We start from the raw sequence: 21,069 nt of genomic DNA on the forward strand, positions 1-21,069 counted from the left end.
TACACATAAAACTATGTGGACACCATTGAAATGAGTGGATTTGGCTATTTCAGTTACACCTGTTGCTGACAAGTGTATAAAATCAAGCACACAGCCATGCAATCTCCACAAACAACCATTGGCACTCAAATGACCTTACTGACGAGCTCAGTGACTTTCAACATGGCGTCATCATAGAATGCCACTTTTCCAACAAGTCAGTTCGTGAAATGTTGGCCCTGCTAGAGCTGCCCCGGTCAACTGTAAGTGCTGTTATTGTGAAGTGGAAACGTCTAGGAGCATATGACTGTGTGTGGCATGTATCATGGATAATGAAATCAAGCATTAACAGAGAAATTATGTTCCCCTGTGAAAGGAAGTATTTTCAGATAATGGACTAGCAAGGATTTTCAATACCAGATGATGATCTGTTGATTTACATTTATTATTTTTGAATTAGCAGTGTTTGGTGTCTCTTCCATGTTCATGCAGTTTATACATGACTTTATTTACAATCCCAGAAAGTATTTTGTCCAGGATTTGACCCAGGTTGGTCAAACACAAGACATAGCGTTTTCCTTGATGGACAAAAATCTCAATTTTAGTCTCATCTGAAGAGTACCTTCTTCCATATATTTGGGGAGTCTTACCACCCCCTCTGCTACATATCCACTTGCATGTCAGTGATGGCTATTTCTTCTCTTTGATTGGTGTTTTTCTCTGAAGAGTGTACAGATAACCACGCCCCACCCATCTTTTGCTGGACTTGGAAATGTGACGTCATTGGAGGCAAATGGTGATGGGAAGTGGATCGAGCGCTGGTGAGTTTCCCTCTAAACCAATAAAATCACTGAATTCGGTTGTGTCATTTCGACAGGGAAGAAAGAAACTGCAATAAGTTTTGTGGCTTGTAGATTTACAGAAGTTTCGAGCGAAGATAGCTCTGTTTTCGCCACACTCTCAGATAGTCGTTTGAATTGGAAATGGCTGGAAGTAAGTAACCGTATATAGTTTTGTAAAGGTATTCTTCTGATTACGAACAGCTTGACAGTTAGCCGATGCTAGCAGGTAATTTTGCTGCTACATTCTTGTCATGCTGTCAAAACAGCCACGAACATGATGGGATGTTAGTGTCAGGTATGGTATGCCATTGAATACACGTTACTTTGATGGGTGACCTAGATCCAAATATTGTGTACATAGCATGAATAGTTTGCTTGCTAGCTAATTTACCTTGTAACTTTACAGGTACAAATTCTGCTAGTTAGCGTGACTAGGCAAGTGAGCTCAGTCAGTATTATTTCAGTAGTCACTGCTAGCTAGATTGGGCCCTTTTTTTAAAATACGTGTTTGGGCTGAGGATTTTGCTAATAACATTACAGTTGCTGGTGTGTTGTAGCTGTGCGCCTGCAAAGTGACGAACGTTTATCCGCGAAGGGTGCGCGGTCTGTAAATTGTATCTAATATTTGTGTGTGTATATATATATATATATCTGTTTACCCCTCTAACGTTACCTGACCCAAGAGCGACCTGCCAGTGTTGCCATTGCACAACAAGGAACTGGTATGATTACTGTAGCTTACAGAAATATTGATGTAACATGTCTCGTCTTGCATATATAATATTGTAGATGTTCCCACTGTTGTCAAATTGGCTGGATGCCATTTGGGTGGTGGACCGTTCATGATACATGGGAAACTGTTGAGCTTAAAAAACCCAGCGTTGCGCCTGGCACTAACTACCATACCCTGTTCAGAGGCACTTACATCTGTTTCCTTGCCCATTCACCCTCTGAATGGCACAGACAAGCAATGTCGCAATGCTTAAAATCAAAAATCATTGTTTATCCTGTCTCCTTCCCTATATCTACGCTGATTTTAAGTGGATTTAACAAGTGACATCAATAAGGGATCATCGCTTTCACCTGGTCAGTCTGTCATGGAAAGAGCAGGTGTTAATGTTTTGTATATAGTGCATATACATATCTTGATTTAGAGGAGGTGCTAAACATGGACTTAGTTCTAACCTGTTGCCATTTAGTTAAAATAAGAGTACTGCTTTTGAAGGTGGTACACAATACATCTTATTTCTTATCAGCCTATGACCAGAAAGGGTAGGCCGATTCTTTACCAAACATGTAATGCAATATGGAACAAATGGCTGTGTAATACTTTTATCAAATGATTTGTGTTTTATAGACTCTAGGCTGTTTGTGCCCTCTTAAAATAAAGTGCTATTTGGTTAGACATTTGGGGCTGAAACTGTTTTCCTCAAATGAAAAGGAGTGCTTCCTGAAAGTAAATCTACATTTTTCAAATATCTGTTCCCCTTTGGACAATCTTACTGCTTGTAGAACACAAGGAAGTAGAAATAAGAATGAAGCAATCTATTCTGTCACTTATTGTAGCCTGCCTCTTCTGTCGATCCCAAGGCATTGCTGTGTCTCCGAGTGTTCAGATAGTTCATTGTTTGTGTGTGGTGTTATTTAACTTGCTATGTGTTTTGAACGTGATTGTGGCTGTACTCCCTTGGTATGAATCATTGTGCCAGACAGGGCCCAGAGCAGTACTCTTACTGCTCTAGTCTATTGGCATAATAGTGTGATATTCAAAAAATAGTTTTTACTCTGTCACTCCTTCAGTATGCTATTAAACTAGACTACAGTAGACTACACTGTATTATTCATATTGTGGGTTCCTACATGTATTATCATTCATGTTTGGCCAATCTTGTTATTGATAACTTGTTTTTGACATTTATCTTTGCCTAGGAAAATTGAGTGCCATTCCCCTCTCTCGGTCCGAGGTGTTCGGAGAGCTGCGGAAGGAGCTGCATGATGACAAGGAGTTCCATCATTCCGACGCTCACATCTTCATCATCATGGGAGCATCGGTGAGATTGGGAAGATGTGGGGAAATTAGAGGCTACTTTGATTACTGACGAATGACCCTCCACAGCACAGGCAACTTTATTTTTATAATTACAAAAGTTGTGAATGGGCTGATGGATTGAGTGTGTGTTGGATGCATATTGGAGAGAGTGACTGACAAAATAAGTGAATCAGTTGAGGTTGTGAACATCATCTATCCTCTTTTGGACTTTTATGAAATTCCCTGAAAATAGGTGCCATTTAAGGCACTTTTGTCCAAACCAACTTAGTCATGTGTGAGTACATTTTACGTATGGTGGCCCCAGCAGGAGTCGAACCCACAACCATTGGCATTGCAAGCGCCATGCATTACCGAATGAGCCACACAGGACCATAATGATGAAATTAAACCTGTAATCGATTCTGAGGTAGTTTAAGATCGATCGGTTGCACAGGATTAACAATTTACTAAATGTAGGCTACCAAAATTAGGATACATTTGTCCGAGACACACAGAATTAGTCTTCTCCTAGAATAATTTCAATGTTTTGTTCAGTTATACCTATTTTATAGATTTTAGGTGGACAGATAAGGGAACAAATTTAGTGAGAACGGTGTGTTGAAACGGACAAGAGGGGTTGCACATTTGAGGAAATGTAGAAATTTCATTGAGACACATTACACAGAGCTTGTGTAACTAAGCAACCCCAGAATTACTTGTGCTCGCTGTAGTCTGGCCTTGATACAAAGAGAACTAACAATCATGAACCTTGATATTATGACACTGTTTGTTAGCCAATCATGTTCAGCTTGAACTGTTTGTTAGTTAATCATGTTCAGCTTGAACTGTTTGTTAGTTAATCATGTTGCGCACAGACAGTACGTTGGCCAATCATAGTGTACGAACTGATCTTTTGTTGATCAACTCAGCTGAATGACTGTATGTTCCCCAGTCACAGAGATGGCCTAATGAGCCAGAATTATAGGTTGTCTCCTATCAGTACCTACAAGGATTATCAATTCACTGACTCAGTCGAGTCACTTTGAAGTCCTCTCTTGGCCTACAATGTTTTTTCATGTTTTCGCTTGTAACACCTGCCCAGTTAACTGATAAAATGTACTGTCGGAGAGGAGCTCAATGTATCATTCTTCCGCCCACTTCTCCATTTAGGCCCGTTCTCCCACTCTATTTTCTCTTGGTTGAAAGGAGTGGTGCAAGAGCTGAATAGTGCAGTGTCACCGTTATGAAAAGAAATGGCTGAGAATGGTAATAGAGAGGCATGTTGGGAATCAGAATGGGGGAATGGTAATGGTGGTAAGGCATAGCCTTGTGGTGTCTATGGTGGTTTTTGGGAACAGTGATGTACATAGGCTACTGTAAAATATGGTTTGTGTGCAATGCTGCAATCGGTCCTTGACACTCAGCAAGCACACACCAATTACAAGCTGGTGTTACATGTACACAAAAATACACCGCAGGCACACACCACCTCACTCAACATGGCCTCATTAAAGTTGCTGTGCCAATGAAACAACATTAGTAAATATTAATGATTAACTGAAGAATGACGAGAGATGTGATTCGATGGTGATTGTCAAGCCACCCTAAGTTTGCATTTTCCTCTCAGCTGAGGCGGGACAGAAGGCCAGTAGTCATGGACAGACTGAGGCTGGGCATAGGCTAATGCATATCAGTTTAAAGGTGAAACCCATTTAGTCATTAGACACAAATCACTGGAATAAGACACATAATAGGCCATTCGGATGAATTATTATGTTTAAGTTTTTCCCCAAGTGGCATACCAAGCCCGCTTGGTGTTCAACCTTCCTAAGTTCTCCCATGTCAACCCGCTCCTCCGCGCACTGCTCGCATCATCTTTCATCCCTAAAGCCAACACCTCATTCGGCCGCCTTTCGTTCCAGTACTCTGCTGCCTGTGACTGGAACGAATTGCAAAAATCGCTGAAGTTGGAGACCTTTATCTCCCTCACCAACTTCAAACATCAGCTATCTGAGCAGCTAACCGATCGCTGCAGCTGTACATAATCTATTGGTAAATAGCCCACCCATTTTCACCTACCTCATCCCCACAGTTTTTATTTATTTACTTTTCTGCTCTTTTGCACACCAATATCTCTACCTGTACATTATCATTTATCAATCCAGTGTTAATCTGCAATATTGTAATTATTCGCCTACCTCCTCATGCCTTTTGCACACATTGTATATAGACTCCCCTTTTTTTTCTACTGTGTTATTGACTTGTTAATTGTTTACTCCATGTGTAACTCTGTTGTCTGTTCACACTGCTATGCTTTATCTTGGCCAGGTCACAGTTGTAAATGAGAACTTGTTCTCAACTAGCCTACCTGGTTAAATAAAGGTGAAATAAAAAAATAAAAAGACCCTGGTGCTTGCCTATGGAGCAGCAAGGGGAACTGCACCTCCTTACCTTCAAGCTTTGCTACATCCCAATCCGAGCACTCTGTACCGTCACCTCTGGTATCTTGGCCCTCCCACCCCTACAGGAGGGCAGCTCCCGCTCAGAAGAGCTTGGACTGGGCTGTCTCTTCTGCAGTCCTCATGCCTCCTTGCAGTATGCCTAAGGCATGTTCACTCAGATGAGCAGGGACCCTGGGAATCATTCTTTTGGTGTTTTTCAGAGTCAGTAGAAAGGCCTCTTTAGTGTCCTAAGTTTTCATAACTGTGACCTTAATTGCCTATCGTCTGTGAGCTGTTCTTGTCTTAACGACCGTTCCACAGGTGCATGTTCATTAATTGTTTATGGTTCATTGAACAAGCATTGGAAACAGTGTTTAAACCCTTTACAATGAAGAATCTGTAGTTATTTGGATTTTTACAAATTATCTTTGAAAGACAGGGTCCTGAAAAAGGAACGTTTCTTTTTTGTTTGAGTTTATGTAAACATAAAGAGAGGATGAAGATTTTTGGTATACATCATCTTTAACCTCTTGACGCTATGGGGGCGCTATTTCATTTTTGGATAAAAAGACGTGCCCGTTTTAAGCGCGATATTTTGTCACAAAAAGATGCTCGACTATGCATATAATTGATAGCTTTGGAAAGAAAACACTCTGACGTTTCCAGAACTGCAAAGATATTCTCTGTGCGTGCCCTAGAACGTGAGCTACAGGCAAAACCAAGATGAAACGGCATCCAGGAAATGAGCAGGATTTTTGAGGCTCCGTTTTCCATTGTCTCCTTATATGGCTGTGAATGCGAGAGGAATGAGCCTGCCCTTTCTGTCGTTTCCCCAAGGTGTCTGCAGCATTGTGACGTATTTGTAGGCAGATCATTGGAAGATTGACAACAAGAGACCACATTTACCAGGTGTCCGCCCGGTGTCCTGCGCCGAAATTGGTGCGCAAACCTCAGCTACAAGAATTTTTCCATGGAATTCAGAGAAGAAAGCAGGCTTCCACGAACGATATATCAATGAAGAGATATGTGAAAAAACACCTTGAGGATTGATTCCAAACAACGTTTGCCATGTTTTGGTCGATATTATGGAGTTAATTCGGTTAATTGTTGGTGACTGAATTTTCGGTTAGTTTCGGTAGCCAAATGTGATGTACAAAACGGAGCGCTTTCTCCTACACAAAGATTCTTTCAGGAAAAACTGAACATTTGCTATGTAACTGAGAGTCTCCTCATTGAAAACATCCGAAGCTCTTCAAAGGTAAATGATTTTATTTATTTGGTTATCTGGTTTTTGTGAAAATGTTGCGTGCTAAATGCTACTCAAAATGCTAAGCTAGCTTTGCATACTCTTACACAAATTAGTGAATTGCTATGGTTCAAAAGCATATTTTGAAAATCTGAGATGACAGTGTTGTTAACCTCTTGAAACTCCCCATCCCGGATCCGGGATTGTGACTAAGCCTCAGGCTCATTAGCATAACGCAACGTTAACGATTTCTGAAAATCGCAAATAAAATTAAAATAATGCGTTTGCTCTCAAGCTTAGCCTTTTCTTAACAACACTGTCATCTCAGATTTTCAAAATATGCTTTTGAACCATAGAAATTGACTAATTTGTGTAAGAGTATGCTAAGCTAGCATAGCATTTTGTGTAGCATGTAGCACGCAACATTTTCACAAAAGCCAGATAACCAAATAAATAAAATCATTTACCTTTGAAGAGCTTCTGATGTTTTCAATGAGGAGACTCCCAGCCACATACCAGATGCGCAGTGTTTCCTGAAAGCGTCTGTGTGTAGGAGAAATCGTTCCGTTTTCTACATTGCGCCTGGCTACCGAAACGAACCGAAAATGCAGTCACCTACAACGTGAAACTTTTTCCGGATTAACTACATAATATCGACCGAAACATGGCAAACGTTGTTTGGAATCGATCCTCAAGGTGTTTTTTCACATATCTCTTCATTGACATGCAGTTCGTGGAAGCTTGCTTCTCTCTCTGTGCCCCATGGAAAAATACTGGCAGGTGACTTTGCGCACCAATTTCGGCGCAGGACACCGGGCGGACACGTGGTAAATGTGGTCTCTTATGGTCAATCTTCCAACGATCTGCCTACAAATACGTCACAATGCTGCAGACACCTTGGGGAAACGACAGAAAGGGCAGACTCATTCCTCTTGCGTTCACAGCCATATAAGGAGATCATGAAAGACAGAGCCTCAAAAATCCTTGTCATTTCCTGGATGCCAAGTCATCTTGGTTTTGCCTGAAGCTCACGTTAAAGGGCACGCACAGAGAAGATATTTGTATTTCTGGACACGTCAGAGTGTTTTCTTTCGAACAGTAGCAATTATATGCATAGTCGAGCATCTTTTTGTGACAAAATATCTTGTTTAAAACGGGAACGTTTTTCTTCCAAAAATGAAATAGCGCCACCATAGGTGTAAGAGGTTAAGAAAAGGCTAAGCTTGAGAGCAGGCGCATTATTTTCATTTTATTTGCGATTTTCAGAAATCGTTAACGTTGCGTTATGCTAATGAGCCTGAGGCTTTATTCACGATCCCGGATCCGGGATGGGGAGTATCAAGAGGGTTAAGGTGTCTCGTATTGATATTAGAGGTCGACTGATTATGATTTTTCAACGCCGATACCGATTTATTGGGCGACCAAAAAATCCGATACCGATTAATTGGCTTTTTTTAAATTTTTATGTATTTGTAATAATGACAATTACAACAATACTGGATGAGAACACTTATTTTAACTTAATATAATAAAATCAATTTAGCATCAAGTAAATAATGAAACATGTTAAATTTGGTTTAAATAATGCAAAAACAAAGTGTTGGAGAAGAAAGTAAAAGTGCAATATGTGCCATGTAAGAAAGCTAACGTTTAAGTTCCTTGCTCAGAACATATGAAACCACCAGCTTTCATATCTTCAATATTCCCAGGTAAGAAGTTTTGGGTTGTAGTAATTATAGGACTATTTCCCTCTATACCATTTGTATTTCATTAACCTTTGACTATTGGATGTTCTTATAGGCACTTTAGAATTGCCAGTGTAACAGTATTACATTTACATTACATTTAAGTCATTTAGCAGACGCTCTTATCCAGAGCGACTTACAAATTGGTGAATTCACCTTCTGACATCCAGTGGAACAGCCACTTTACAATAGTGCATCTAAATCATTTAAGGGGGGGGGTGAGAAGGATTACTTATCCTATCCTAGGTATTCCTTGAAGAGGTGGGGTTTCAGGTGTCTCCGGAAGGTGGTGATTGACTCCGCTGTCCTGGCGTCGTGAGGGAGTTTGTTCCACCATTGGGGGCCAGAGCAGCGAACAGTTTTGACTGGGCTGAGCGGGAACTGTACTTCCTCAGTGGTAGGGAGGCGAGCAGGCCAGAGGTGGATGAACGCAGTGCCCTTGTTTGGGTGTAGGGCCTGATCAGAGCCTGGAGGTACTGCGGTGCCGTTCCCCTCACAGCTCCATAGGCAAGCACCATGGTCTTGTAGTGGATGCGAGCTTCAACTGGAAGCCAGTGGAGAGAGCGGAGGAGCGGGGTGACGTGAGAGAACTTGGGAAGGTTGAACACCAGACGGGCTGCGGCGTTCTGGATGAGTTGTAGGGGTTTAATGGCACAGGCAGGGAGCCCAGCCAACAGCGAGTTGCAGTAATCCAGACGGGAGATGACAAGTGCCTGGATTAGGACCTGCGCCGCTTCCTGTGTGAGGCAGGGTCGTACTCTGCGGATGTTGTAGAGCATGAACCTACAGGAACGGGCCACCGCCATGATGTTGGTTGAGAACGACAGGGTGTTGTCCAGGATCACGCCAAGGTTCTTAGCGCTCTGGGAGGAGGACACAATGGAGTTGTCAACCGTGATGGCGAGATCATGGAACGGGCAGTCCTTCCCCGGGAGGAAGAGCAGCTCCGTCTTGCCGAGGTTCAGCTTGAGGTGGTGATCCGTCATCCACACTGATATGTCTGCCAGACATGCAGAGATGCGATTCGCCACCTGGTCATCAGAAGGGGGAAAGGAGAAGATTAATTGTGTGTCGTCTGCATAGCAATGATAGGAGAGACCATGTGAGGTTATGACAGAGCCAAGTGACTTGGTGTATAGCGAGAATAGGAGAGGGCCTAGAACAGAGCCCTGGGGGACACCAGTGGTGAGAGCGCGTGGCGAGGAGACAGATTCTCGCCACGCCACCTGGTAGGAGCGACCTGTCAGGTAGGACGCAATCCAAGCGTGGGCCGCATCGGAGATGCCCAACTCGGAGAGGGTGGAGAGGAGGATCTGATGGTTCACAGTATCGAAGGCAGCCGATAGGTCTAGAAGGATGAGAGCAGAGGAGAGTGAGTTAGCTTTAGCAGTGCGGAGCGCCTCCGTGATACAGAGAAGAGCAGTCTCAGTTGAATGACTAGTCTTGAAACCTGACTGATTAGGATCAAGAAGGTCATTCTGAGAGAGATAGCGGGAGAGCTGGCCAAGGACGGCACGTTCAAGAGTTTTGGAGAGAAAAGAAAGAAGGGATACTGGTCTGTAGTTGTTGACATCGGAGGGATCGAGTGTAGGTTTTTTCAGAAGGGGTGCAACTCTCGCTCTCTTGAAGACAGAAGGGACGTAGCCAGTGGTCAGGGATGAGTTGATGAGCGAGGTGAGGTAAGGGAGAAGGTCTCCGGAAATGGTCTGGAGAAGAGAGGAGGGGATAGGGTCAAGCGGGCAGGTTGTTGGGCGGCCGGCCGTCACAAGAAGCGAGATTTCATCTGGAGAGAGAGGGGAGAAAGCGGTCAGAGCACAGGGTAGGGCAGTGTGAGCAGAACCAGCGGTGTCGTTTGACTTAGCAAACGAGGATCGGATGTCGTCGACCTTCTTTTCAAAATGGTTGACGAAGTCATCTGCAGAGAGGGAGGAGGGGGGAGGGGAGGAGGATTCAGGAGGGAGGAGAAGGTGGCAAAGAGCTTCCTAGGGTTAGAGGCAGATGCTTGGAATTAAGAGTGGTAGAAAGTGGCTTTAGCAGCAGAGACAGAGGAGGAAAATGTAGAGAGGAGGGAGTGAAAGGATGCCAGGTCCGCAGGGAGGCGAGTTTTCCTCCATTTCCGCTCGGCTGCCCGGAGCTCTGTTCTGTGAGCTCGCAATGAGTCGTCGAGCCACGGAGCGGGAGGGGAGGACCGAGCCGGCCTGGAGGATAGGGGACATAGTCAAAGGATGCAGAAAGGGAAGAGAGGAGGGTTGAGGAGGCAGAATCAGGAGATAGGTTGGAGAAGGTATGAGCAGAGGGAAGAGATGATAGGATGGAAGAGGAGAGAGAGCGAAGGTTGGGACGGCGCGATACCATCCGAGTAGGGGCAGTGTGGGAAGTGTTGGATGAGAGCGAGAGGGAAAAGGATACAAGGTAGTGGTCGGAGACTTGGAGGGGAGTTGCAATGAGGTTAGTGGAAGAACAGCATCTAGTAAAGATGAGGTCGAGCGTATTGCCTGCCTTGTGAGTAGGGGGGGAAGGTGAGAGGGTGAGGTCAAAAGAGGAGAGGAGTGGAAAGGAGGCAGAGAGGAATGAGTCAAAGGTAGACGTGGGGAGGTTAAAGTCGCCCAGGACTGTGAGAGGTGAGCCGTCCTCAGGAAAGGAGCTTATCAAGGCATCAAGCTCATTGATGAACTCTCCGAGGGAACCTGGAGGGCGATAAATGATAAGGATGTTAAGCTTGAAAGGGCTGGTAACTGTGACAGCATGGAATTCAAAGGAGGCGATAGACAGATGGGTAAGGGGAGAGAGAGAGAATGACCACTTGGGAGAGATGAGGATCCCGGTGCCACCACCCCGCTGACCAGAAGCTCTCGGGGTGTGCGAGAACACGTGGGCGGACGAAGAGAGGGCAGTAGGAGTAGCAGTGTTATCTGTGGTGATCCATGTTTCCGTCAGTGCCAAGAAGTCGAGGGACTGGAGGGAGGCATAGGCTGAGATGAACTCTGCCTTGTTGGCCGCTGATCGGCAGTTCCAGAGGCTACCGGAGGCCTGGAACTCCACGTGGGTCGTGCGCGCTGGGACCACCAGATTAGGGTGGCCGCGGCCACGTGGTGTGGATCGTTTGTATGGTCTGTGCAAAGAGGAGAGAACAGGGATAGATAGACACATAGTTGACAGGCTACAGAAGAGGCTACGCTAATGCAAAGGAGATTGGAATGACAAGTGGACTACACGTCTCTAGTGTTCAGAAAGTTAAGCTTACGTAGCAAGAATCTTATTGACTAAAATGATTGAAATGATACAGTACTGCTGGAGTAGGCTAGCTGGGAGTGGCTGCGTTGTTGACACTACACTAATCAAGTCGTTCCGTCGAGTGTAATAGTTTCTACAGTGCTGCTATTCGGGGGCTAGCTGGCTAGCTAGCAGTGTTGATTACGTAACGTTACGAGAACGACAATAGCTGGCTAGCTAACCTAGAAAATCGCTCTAGACTACACAATTGTCTTAGATACAAAGACGGCTATGTAGCTAGCTAGCTACGATCAAACAAACAAACAAGTTGTACTGTAATGAAGTGAAATGAAAATGTGATACTACCTGTGGAGCGAAGCGGAATGTTGGCCGGGTTGCTAGGTTCAATTCGGTAGACGTTGGCTAGCTGTTGGCTAGCTAGCTCGCAGTATCTCCTACGTTAAGGACGACAAATAGCTGGCTAGCTAACCTCGGTAAATTAAGATAATCACTCTAAGTCTACACACTCTAAACTACACAATTATCTTGGATACGAAGACAGCAAAGACAACTATGTAGCTAGCTAACACTACACTAATCGAGTCGTTCAGTTGAGTGTAATAGTTTCTACAGTGCTAGTGGACGTTAGCTAGCTGCTGGGCAGATAGCAGTGTAGACTACGTTAGGACGACGAAATACGATAATTACGCAATTATCTTTGATGCAAAGACGGCTATGTAGCTAGCTAAGATTAGACAAATCAAACCGTTGTGCTATAATGAAAATGTAATGAAAAGTTATACTACCTGCGGACCGATGTGTAGAAGCGACCGCTCGCTCCAACCCGTCCCTCTCCTCGCTCCTCCCTGGGCTCGAACCAGCAACACAATGACAACAGCCACCATCGAAGCAGCGTTACCCATGCAGAGTAAGGGGAACAACTAATAAAAGGCTCAGAGCGAGTGTCGTTTGAAACGCTATTAGCGCACGCTAACTAGCTAGCCATTTCACTTCGGTTACACCAGCCTCATCTCGGGAGTTGATAGGCTTGAAGTCATAAACAGCGCAATGCTTGACGCACAACGAAGAGCTGCTGGCAAAACGCACGAAAGTGCTGTTTGAATGAATGTTTACACGCCTCCTTCTGCCTACCACCGCTCAGTCAGATGCTTAGATGCTTGTATGCTCAGTCAGATTATATGCAACGCAGGACACGCTAGGTAATATCATCAACCATGTGTAGTTAACAAGTGATTATGATTTTTTTTATAAGAGAAGTTTAATGCTAGCCGGCAACTTTTACCTTGGATTACTGCATTCGCGTAACAGGCAGTCTCCTTGTGGAGTGCAACGAGAGAGGGACAGGTCGTTATTGCGTTGGACTAGTTAACTGTAAGGTTGCAAGATTGGATCCCCGAGCTGACAAGGTGAAAAACTGTCGTTCTGCCCCTGAACGAGGCAGTTAACCTACCGTTCCTATGCCATCATTGAAAATAAGAATGTGTTCTTAACTGACTTGCCTAGTTAAATAAAGGTATCAAAAAAATATTTTAAAAAATCGGCAAATTGGTGCCCAAAAATACCGATTTCCGATTGTTATGAAAACTTGAAATCGGCCCTATTAATCGGTCGCCCTCTAATTGTTATATGCATTTGCAATTACTCAACTTTGTTCAGTGTGGTCATAGAATGACTAAACATGTTGACGGTGAAAATAGTGACCGGCGGGATAACACAGTGCATCAGATCATGACAGGAACAACGTTATCAGTGATGATGACCTACTCACCCCCCTCCACTGTTGCTAATGAAGAGCCAAGAGGGTCCAGTCAGAAGAGCTAAGGGAAAAGCTGCAGGTGGTCAAAAATAAAGATGAATTGTTCAAATGATCGAAGAGGCCTGCCACCGCTGTGATTTAACACACAGTATTCAGCTCAAATGCTACAGAATGTATCAAACAAAGCTGCCCCAACCCAATGATGTTTTCCTACTAATGTATCCACCCACCCTAAGAGATCACCATTGACATGTCCGACCTCTACTCCACCCAGACCAAGGACAAGCAACTGTATCTGAGTATGGATGAGCTCCTTACATTCTATGGGATCCTTATCACATCTGGGTACAGCTCTGTTCCAAGAAGACGCATGTACTGGTCACTTGACAGTAATGTACACAATGAAAGCATTTAATGTAATGTGGCGAATTCGCTCTGATGAAATAATGGCCTCCGTTCATGTGGTTGACAACACAAAGATCACTGATGACCCATTTTAAGGTTAGGCCCATCTTCTCCCAGCTCAGTCATACAAAGTCATGCCATTTCAGGAATGGCTGTCATTGGATGAGAGCATGATCTAATACTATGGCCGACATGGATGTAAGCAATTCATAAGAGATAAACCAATCTGTTTTTGTTACAAGCTATGGGGCCTTGTCTCATCCAGTGTTACATGTGGAACCATATGGTGGATCCCACACTGTCCTCCCTGAGACTGGGTTGGGTCCCACAACCAAACTGCATCAACCGATACAATGAGCACATGGGTGCTAAGAAGTGGTGGTGGCCGATCTCTTTGCATGGTCTCTCAACAGTGCACTCGTAAACAGCCGTTTCTTTTACAGAGACATTATGGGAGGGGCCATAGACCTTCTCACGGATAGTGGCACAGTCTCTTAAGCAAAAGTTTGGCACGAAACCACTGAGCCGCGGAAGGAGATCTCTACTGGCTGCTACTGTTGAAGATCAGGCAAGATATGACAAAGCTTCTTCTCACTGGCCAATCAACACGATGCACCGGTAACGGATGTCGGCATTGTGACACGTACTACCTATGCATGTGAGAAATGCAGAGCACCACTGCAAATTGAGTGCGTCAAGATATACCATGAACAGTAGAAAAGGAGATGAGAGTGAATGAAAAAAGGCCAATAAATGCTGAGAAGGGAAAAAGACACTCAAAATGACATGTTTTTAGAAAACGTCAATTGATTCAAGACATACTGTCTGACTGACTGTAGTTCAAAATAGTGATGTACAAATTTAACCATGCACTTGGTTCTGAAGCCTACCTACGAAGATTGATTTTGTTCAGTGTAGGCCTCTACTTGAAAGCATATTCTACAGGCTACCTCTATGTTACCTTTTATGTTCAGTGGGAATGAATCACACAACTGCTATACAGTTGTTAGTGAATGTTGCACTAAAATGTCACAATGACAATGTTACAATGTATATTGCACTGAATTACAAGTTCAAATGTTATTTATTTATTTTATTTATTTCACCTTTATTTAACCAGGTAGGCAAGTTGAGAACAAGTTCTCATTTACAACTGTGACCTGGCCAGGATAAAGCAAAGCAGTTCGACACACAACGACACAGAGTTACACATGGAGTAAAACAAACATACAGTATAAACAGGTCTATTTACGATGTGAGCAAATGAGGTGAGATAAGGGAGGTAAAGGCAAAAAAAGGCCATGGTGGCAAAGTAAATACAATATAGCAAGTAAAACACTGGAATGGTAGATTTGCAAAAGAAGAATGTGCAAAGTAGAAATAAAAATAATGGGGTACAAAGGAGCAAAATAAATAAATTAAATACAGTAGAGAAAGAGGTAGTTGTTTGGGCTAAAATATAGGTGGGCTATGTACAGGTGCAGTAATCTGTGAGCTGCTCTGACAGTTGGTGCTTAAAGCTAGTGAGGGAGATAAGTGTTTCCAGTTTCAGTGCTTTTTGTAGTTCGTTCCAGTCATTGTTATAAAGTTACAATATTAATGTTAGTTACTTTGTAACATAAAGGACATGTTGCACTAAAGTAACAATGTTGAAATAGGTTGATTTAAAAAAAAAAAAATGTATTTGTGCTCAGTATTCATATCAACGCTGTCGAAGTGTTTTTGATCATGTAAAATAGGTACACTAGAATGTGATGGGACCTTCTAGAGGCAATGCTGGGGACTGCCAGTGACAGTTTTAAATGTGTTAATAACTGGGATGGGATATAAGAATTTTGATGACTGCATAGGATAAAAATATGAATTCAGTATACAGTATACAGTATACAGTATCACATTATCCCACCGTTCATTGTGACCGACCCTAAAACACACTTTTCCATGAATTTCAAAAAATGATTATTTCAAAGGGTTACTAATTACACGATTTGGATATTTTCATGTCTGGGGAAGAAATGTAGGATTAAATGGGTTAAGTAACTCTCACGATGACCCCCTCCCAAAAACCCATAGGCACTGACTGATAAATACTTTGAGGAAAAATGTACTTGATACAATTGATGTCTCACCTAGTTATTTTAAGATGAATGCACCAATTCTAAAATCCCTGTACTAATAATCACCACACTGATGGACCTGAATGAAGCGTCTGTCTGTAGTGCTGCTATACTGTGGGGCAAAAAAAGTATTTGGTCAGCCACCAATTGTGCAAGAGAGGTCTGTAATTTTCTTCATAGGTACACTTCAACTATGACAGGATTGTAGGATTTTTTAAATGAATTTATTTGCAAATTATGGTGGAAAATAAGTATTTGGTCACCTACAAACAAGCAAGATTTCTGGCTCTCACAGACCTGTAACTTCTTTAAGAGGCTCCTCCACTCGTTACCTGTATTAATGGCACCTGTTTGAACTTGTTATCAGTATAAAAGACACCTGTCCACAACCTCAGTCACACTCCAAACCTTACTTTGGTCTTCCAAAGAGCTGTCAAAGGACACCAGAAACAAAATTGTAGACCTGCACCAGGCTGGGAAGACTGAATAGGTATGCAGCTTGGTTTGAAGAAATCAACTGTGGAAGCAATTATTAGGAAATGGAAGACATACAAGACCACTAATAGTGTGTGAAAACCTTGTCAAATGTTTTGTAAGTCTTCACCTCTGTCATTGCCAACAAAGGGTATATAACAAAGTATTGAGAAACTTTTGTTATTGACCAAATACTTATTTTCCACCATAATTTGCAAATAAATTCTGGAGAAAAAACATTTTCCTTCTCATTTTGTCTGTCATAGTTAAAGTGTATCTATGATGAAAATTACAGGCCTCTCATTTTTTTAAGTGTGAGAACTTGCACAATTGGTGGCTGACTAAATATGTGTGTGTATAGCTAGCCTCTGTTTCAATCAACATTTTAGAGGTGACTAATCTGGTTTTGTGTTAACATGTTAATAATGTTCATATGTTTTGTCTTTAGGGGGATCTAGCCAAAAAGAAAATCTACCCAACTCTGTGGTGAGTGTGCAGCCTCTTTAGTCTTAAAATGAGAAGTGGCTATCACAGGGCAGCTGTGGATTTTCTCTGGTGTCAAGTGATGAGTAAAAACTCCTAATGACCCTCCTTTCTGTTCTTATACCCCCGTCTCACTCAGGTGGTTGTTTAGAGATGGTCTACTCCCTGAACAGACTCACTTTGTGGGCTTTGCTCGCTCTGACCTGACAGTGGATTCCATCAAAACTGCCTCCATGCCCTATATGAAGGTGAGACTTTCCAAATGAACACATTACATATTGACCCACATTTTTATACTGTGTGGGTTAATGCATATGTATGTGTGTTTGTGCATGTTAAAACCATAGACGTTTGACAACATTCCTATCTCTCTGTGGTCCCAGGTGGCAGACTCTGATGCGGAGCGGTTGTCTGTGTTCTTCAGCCGTAACTCTTATGTCAGTGGGAAGTACACTGAGGAGAGTGCCTTCTCCAACCTCCACACCCACCTGTTGTCCCTGCCCGGGGGGGGCAAGGCCAACCGCCTCTTCTACCTCGCCCTGCCGCCCAGCGTCTACCACGATGTCACCAAGAACATCAAGCACCACTGCATGAGTACCAAGTCAGTAAGCCTGTCATGTCTTGCTGTTCAGTCTCTTGACTCCCTCTCCTCTCAATCCTCCTCTGTGGTGTTGCTAAGGCCTTGAACAGGCTTGTTCATATTTAATCCACTTGCTTCATGTAATCGGTCTTGTCTGGGGAGAGCTGCTCATAAGATTAGCTTCTCCCTCTTCCGCTGTTTAATATCCAAAACATGCTTACCTCCCCTCCTATCTGTGTGTTTATTAGGGGCTGGAGCAGAGTGATTGTGGAGAAGCCATTTGGTCGTGACCTGCAGAGCTCAGAGGAGCTGTCCACCCACCTCTCTTCCCTGTTCACTGAGGACCAGATCTACCGCATAGACCACTACCTGGGCAAGGAGATGGTGCAGAACCTCATGGTCCTCAGGTACAGGACAAATGGTCTCCACTCTTTTTCTATTCTCTATTGCAGTCTCTGTCCCTCACTCTTTGCTTGGGGTGAGAAAGAACAACATTAATCAACAGACAGCTGTGTGTTTCAGCTATGTCCATGTCAATAAGGCTGAGGTTAAACGGTGGTAAATATTCTAGGTTTGGGAACCGGATCTTTGGGCCCATCTGGAACAGGGACAGCATAGCTTGTGTGGTCCTCACCTTCAAAGAACCCTTCGGCACCCAGGGCCGGGGCGGCTACTTTGACGACTTTGGAATCATCCGGTGAGGAGAACTGCGCTAGTGCTCAATGACATCAAACCTCAATGAAGGCATTTATTCTTGCCATGTTCTACTAGTCGGTCTGTAACTTCTCACTTTCCATTTTGTATTACATTTTTTTTCCAGGGATGTCATGCAGAACCACTTGCTCCAGATGCTCTCGCTGGTTGCCATGGAGAAGCCTGCCTCCACCAGCTCTGATGATGTCAGGGATGAAAAGGTACAGCAACATGGACACAAACTAAAGCCCAAAATGCACATCTTCACTTGACTCCATTGGCCCCTCCAGAAAACTGACACCAAACAGAATAAACAAGTAGACTTCAAACCAATCACTTCCTACTCTCTCTCCCTGACCACTGTCTCCCCTGCAGGTGAAGGTGCTGAAGTGCATTGCCCCCATTACCATGTCAGATGTGGTGTTGGGGCAGTATGTGGGTGACCCAGAGGGAGAGGGGGATGCCAAGCTGGGTTATCTTGATGACCCCACTGTCCCCAAAGGCTCCACCCAGGCCACTTTCACCACAGCTGTGCTCTACGTGCACAACGAGCGCTGGGATGGTGAGAACCTCTGCGTTCTCTCTCTCTCTCCATCAGTCTTGCTTGTTGTGCTTTCACTGTCTGGTAAAACCAGCTCACTCCTCAGTGATAACTGTAATTACTCTGTTCTTCCAAAGGTGTTCCCTTCATCCTGCGTTGCGGCAAAGCCCTGAATGAGAGGAAAGCGGAGGTGCGGTTGCAGTTCACGGATGTTCCGGGGGACATCTTTGGAGCGCAGTGTCGTAGGAATGAGCTGGTGGTGCGTGTGCAGCCCAACGAGGCCGTCTACGCCAAGATGATGAGCAAGAAACCAGGAGTGTATTTCCACCCGGAGGAGACGGAGCTGGACCTCACCTACAAAAGCCGATATAAGGTGAGATACTGAATGAACCCCCCCCAATCACTCATAGAAAACAGACACTCGCACACTACCTCACCACGCTCACATTTTAGCAACTCATATATATATATATATATGCACAGTTCAACCTTATTTGCTCAATTTTCACTAATCTTTTCTCTCCTCAGGATGTGAATTTGCCCGACGCCTACGAGCGTCTCATCCTGGACGTCTTCTGTGGCAGCCAGATGCACTTTGTCAGGAGGTCAGTCAGGCTGTCTGTCTTGCTCAGAAGTCCCTTCTGTTGCCATGGTGTTTGTTATGCAAATAAGACTGAACATGCAGTATAATTATGTCCACAAGATGGTGCAATGCAGCCCATTGGCAGGCGTTACTATGTGCTACTCTCCTTACATTGTCTTCTCTTTTCACTCAGTGATGAGCTGAGGGAAGCCTGGAGGATCTTTACGCCTCTCCTTCATCAGATCGAGAGCGAGAAGCCTCCCCCCATCCCCTACATATATGGAAGGTAATATTTACCATTAACAGTTAAACAAGTATTGCAAGTCAATAGTCCCATTCATTTGTCAGTGATATTTTTGGTGTTATTTTGTGATTTTTTTTTTCTCCCCTTCCCTTCTTCCTAGCCGGGGACCAACAGAAGCAGATGAGCTTTCAAAGAGGGTTGGTTTCCACTATGAAGGAACATACAAATGGGTCAACCCCCACAAACTGTGAAACAGGATGGCAGGAGAGGGGGAGGGGCCAGAGCGGGGTAAATGAGCAGCAATACTTTGGTCTGGTGGAGTTATTGCTCTTTCCTTTCCAGACCTGTCAGGGCAACAGTCAACAGAGAGATTATGATATATATATATATATATGCATGTATGGAAAGGAAGCTATGTAAAAGTATAGGAACAGACTAGGTCTCAGCTACTACATGAATGCTCATCAGGTCTTAACTTGTCGGGGTGGGCACTTAACCACTGGGGATGAAGGGGGTGAGAAACACTAGCCAAATTTCTGTTTCTCCCTCTTCTTCCTGAAGTGTGCACTCTTTTGGTTCTCTTCATAGATTCAAAAGCTGTTGTTGTAATCTGATTCTCTACCCTGCCACTGCTTGTTTCCAACATACTCCTCACACCAGTCCGTTCCATAAGGTGGAGTGTGTTCAAGTGCAAATGTAAGATTGGGAGAAGAGTAGATAATAGGACTGTAACCATTGAATGGGTGCAAGCATGGGCTGGACAGATTTTCCACTGTCTTACACCTTGAGGGGTAGTGTACGAATACACACTTCAGGGAAAAGGGGGTGAAACAGAATTAGGACAGAGTTGTGACATTAGTAACCATAGCTATCAAAAGTTGGACCTGGAGAACAAAATGTAGATAACCCACTAATGGTGGGAATTACAATGAATGTCTACCACCCTCCGCTATGACCACATGTATAAACGGATATAATTGTAATACTTTAAAATGCTCTGCAGTTGTTGTTTTTTACTATTAAGGTTATCCTTTTGTTTTTCTCATGCTATTTTGGACCAAGGAAAACCATGTTGCATAGTAATAATCCTTATTGTTACTATGAAGTGGGTTCAGAACATGGTGGTTTAATGCAGAGGTCAATATTTTCTACAGGCTGTTTCTCATCTTGAATTTCTAAAGAGCAACATTGTATTTAGAACAAAGCTTTGGTGTGCTGAATTCCAAGAACTGAGTTCTCACTCTCAGTTACTTTGCTTTTTGTTGACATTTTCTTACATTTCCAGGCATGGCCTATCTAAGTTAATGATGTTCATTTTGGATAAGAGTTTAGAAATGACAAGGTCTGTCACAGGGTCAACATAATGCTGTCTATTTACTGATAAACTGTGTTATAGACTGAACACAATAAGTTCTGGAAATAACACGTTCAGTCTCCATTGATACAGGTATTTTGTGTTTTAAGGGGTTGGTCTCTAGAAGTATCTTGCATTCTTGTCACTTGACCATAATAAAACAATGTTGCTGCTTTTTTTTGTTAATTTATATGCTCAATAAATAGATTTGCATTACAATTTTGGCAGTTTGTCTCATGTAAAGAAAAAAGGTCAAATGTAGCATACAATATAGGGGGGGAAATTGACTTGTTGATACAGCCTTTTCATGTGCAACTGGTCTG

The 21,069-nt window shown here is 43.5% G+C and overlaps 1 protein-coding gene across 4 annotated transcripts; it reads left to right on the top strand.

Moving 5' to 3' along the window:
- Window positions 1–727: 727 nt before the first annotated feature.
- Window positions 728–20,965, top strand: LOC135528022 (glucose-6-phosphate 1-dehydrogenase). Of its 4 annotated transcripts, none has more exons than XM_064956778.1 (13): window positions 728–800; window positions 2,751–2,872; window positions 16,717–16,754; window positions 16,891–16,999; window positions 17,135–17,352; window positions 17,580–17,738; window positions 17,903–18,028; window positions 18,152–18,245; window positions 18,400–18,586; window positions 18,703–18,938; window positions 19,094–19,170; window positions 19,342–19,434; window positions 19,553–20,965. In XM_064956778.1, exons 1-13 carry the CDS (start codon window positions 773–775, stop codon window positions 19,641–19,643), a joined length of 1,578 nt encoding a protein of 525 aa, XP_064812850.1. In that variant the 5' UTR covers window positions 728–772; the 3' UTR covers window positions 19,644–20,965. The 4 variants fall into 4 exon arrangements, with proteins under 4 accessions (XP_064812850.1, XP_064812851.1, XP_064812849.1 ...); XM_064956779.1 differs by lacking the exon at window positions 728–800 and adding an exon at window positions 825–972; XM_064956777.1 differs by lacking the exon at window positions 728–800 and adding an exon at window positions 1,030–1,116.
- The last annotated feature ends 104 nt before the right edge of the window (window positions 20,966–21,069 follow it).

This window comes from Oncorhynchus masou, chromosome 33 (assembly GCF_036934945.1).
Source record: "Oncorhynchus masou masou isolate Uvic2021 chromosome 33, UVic_Omas_1.1, whole genome shotgun sequence".
NCBI lineage: Eukaryota > Metazoa > Chordata > Actinopteri > Salmoniformes > Salmonidae > Oncorhynchus > Oncorhynchus masou.

Bases quoted from the DNA above. Each gene is read 5' to 3' on its own strand.
- LOC135528022 (XM_064956777.1), top strand. From the start codon at position 1,038: ATGCTAGCAGGTAATTTTGCTGCTACATTCTTGTCATGCTGTCAAAAC. The intron at 17,000-17,134 runs GTGAGACTTTCC...CTGTGGTCCCAG, and splicing joins CCTCCATGCCCTATATGAAG to GTGGCAGACTCTGATGCGGA. The intron at 17,353-17,579 runs GTCAGTAAGCCT...TGTGTTTATTAG, and splicing joins CACCACTGCATGAGTACCAA to GGGCTGGAGCAGAGTGATTG.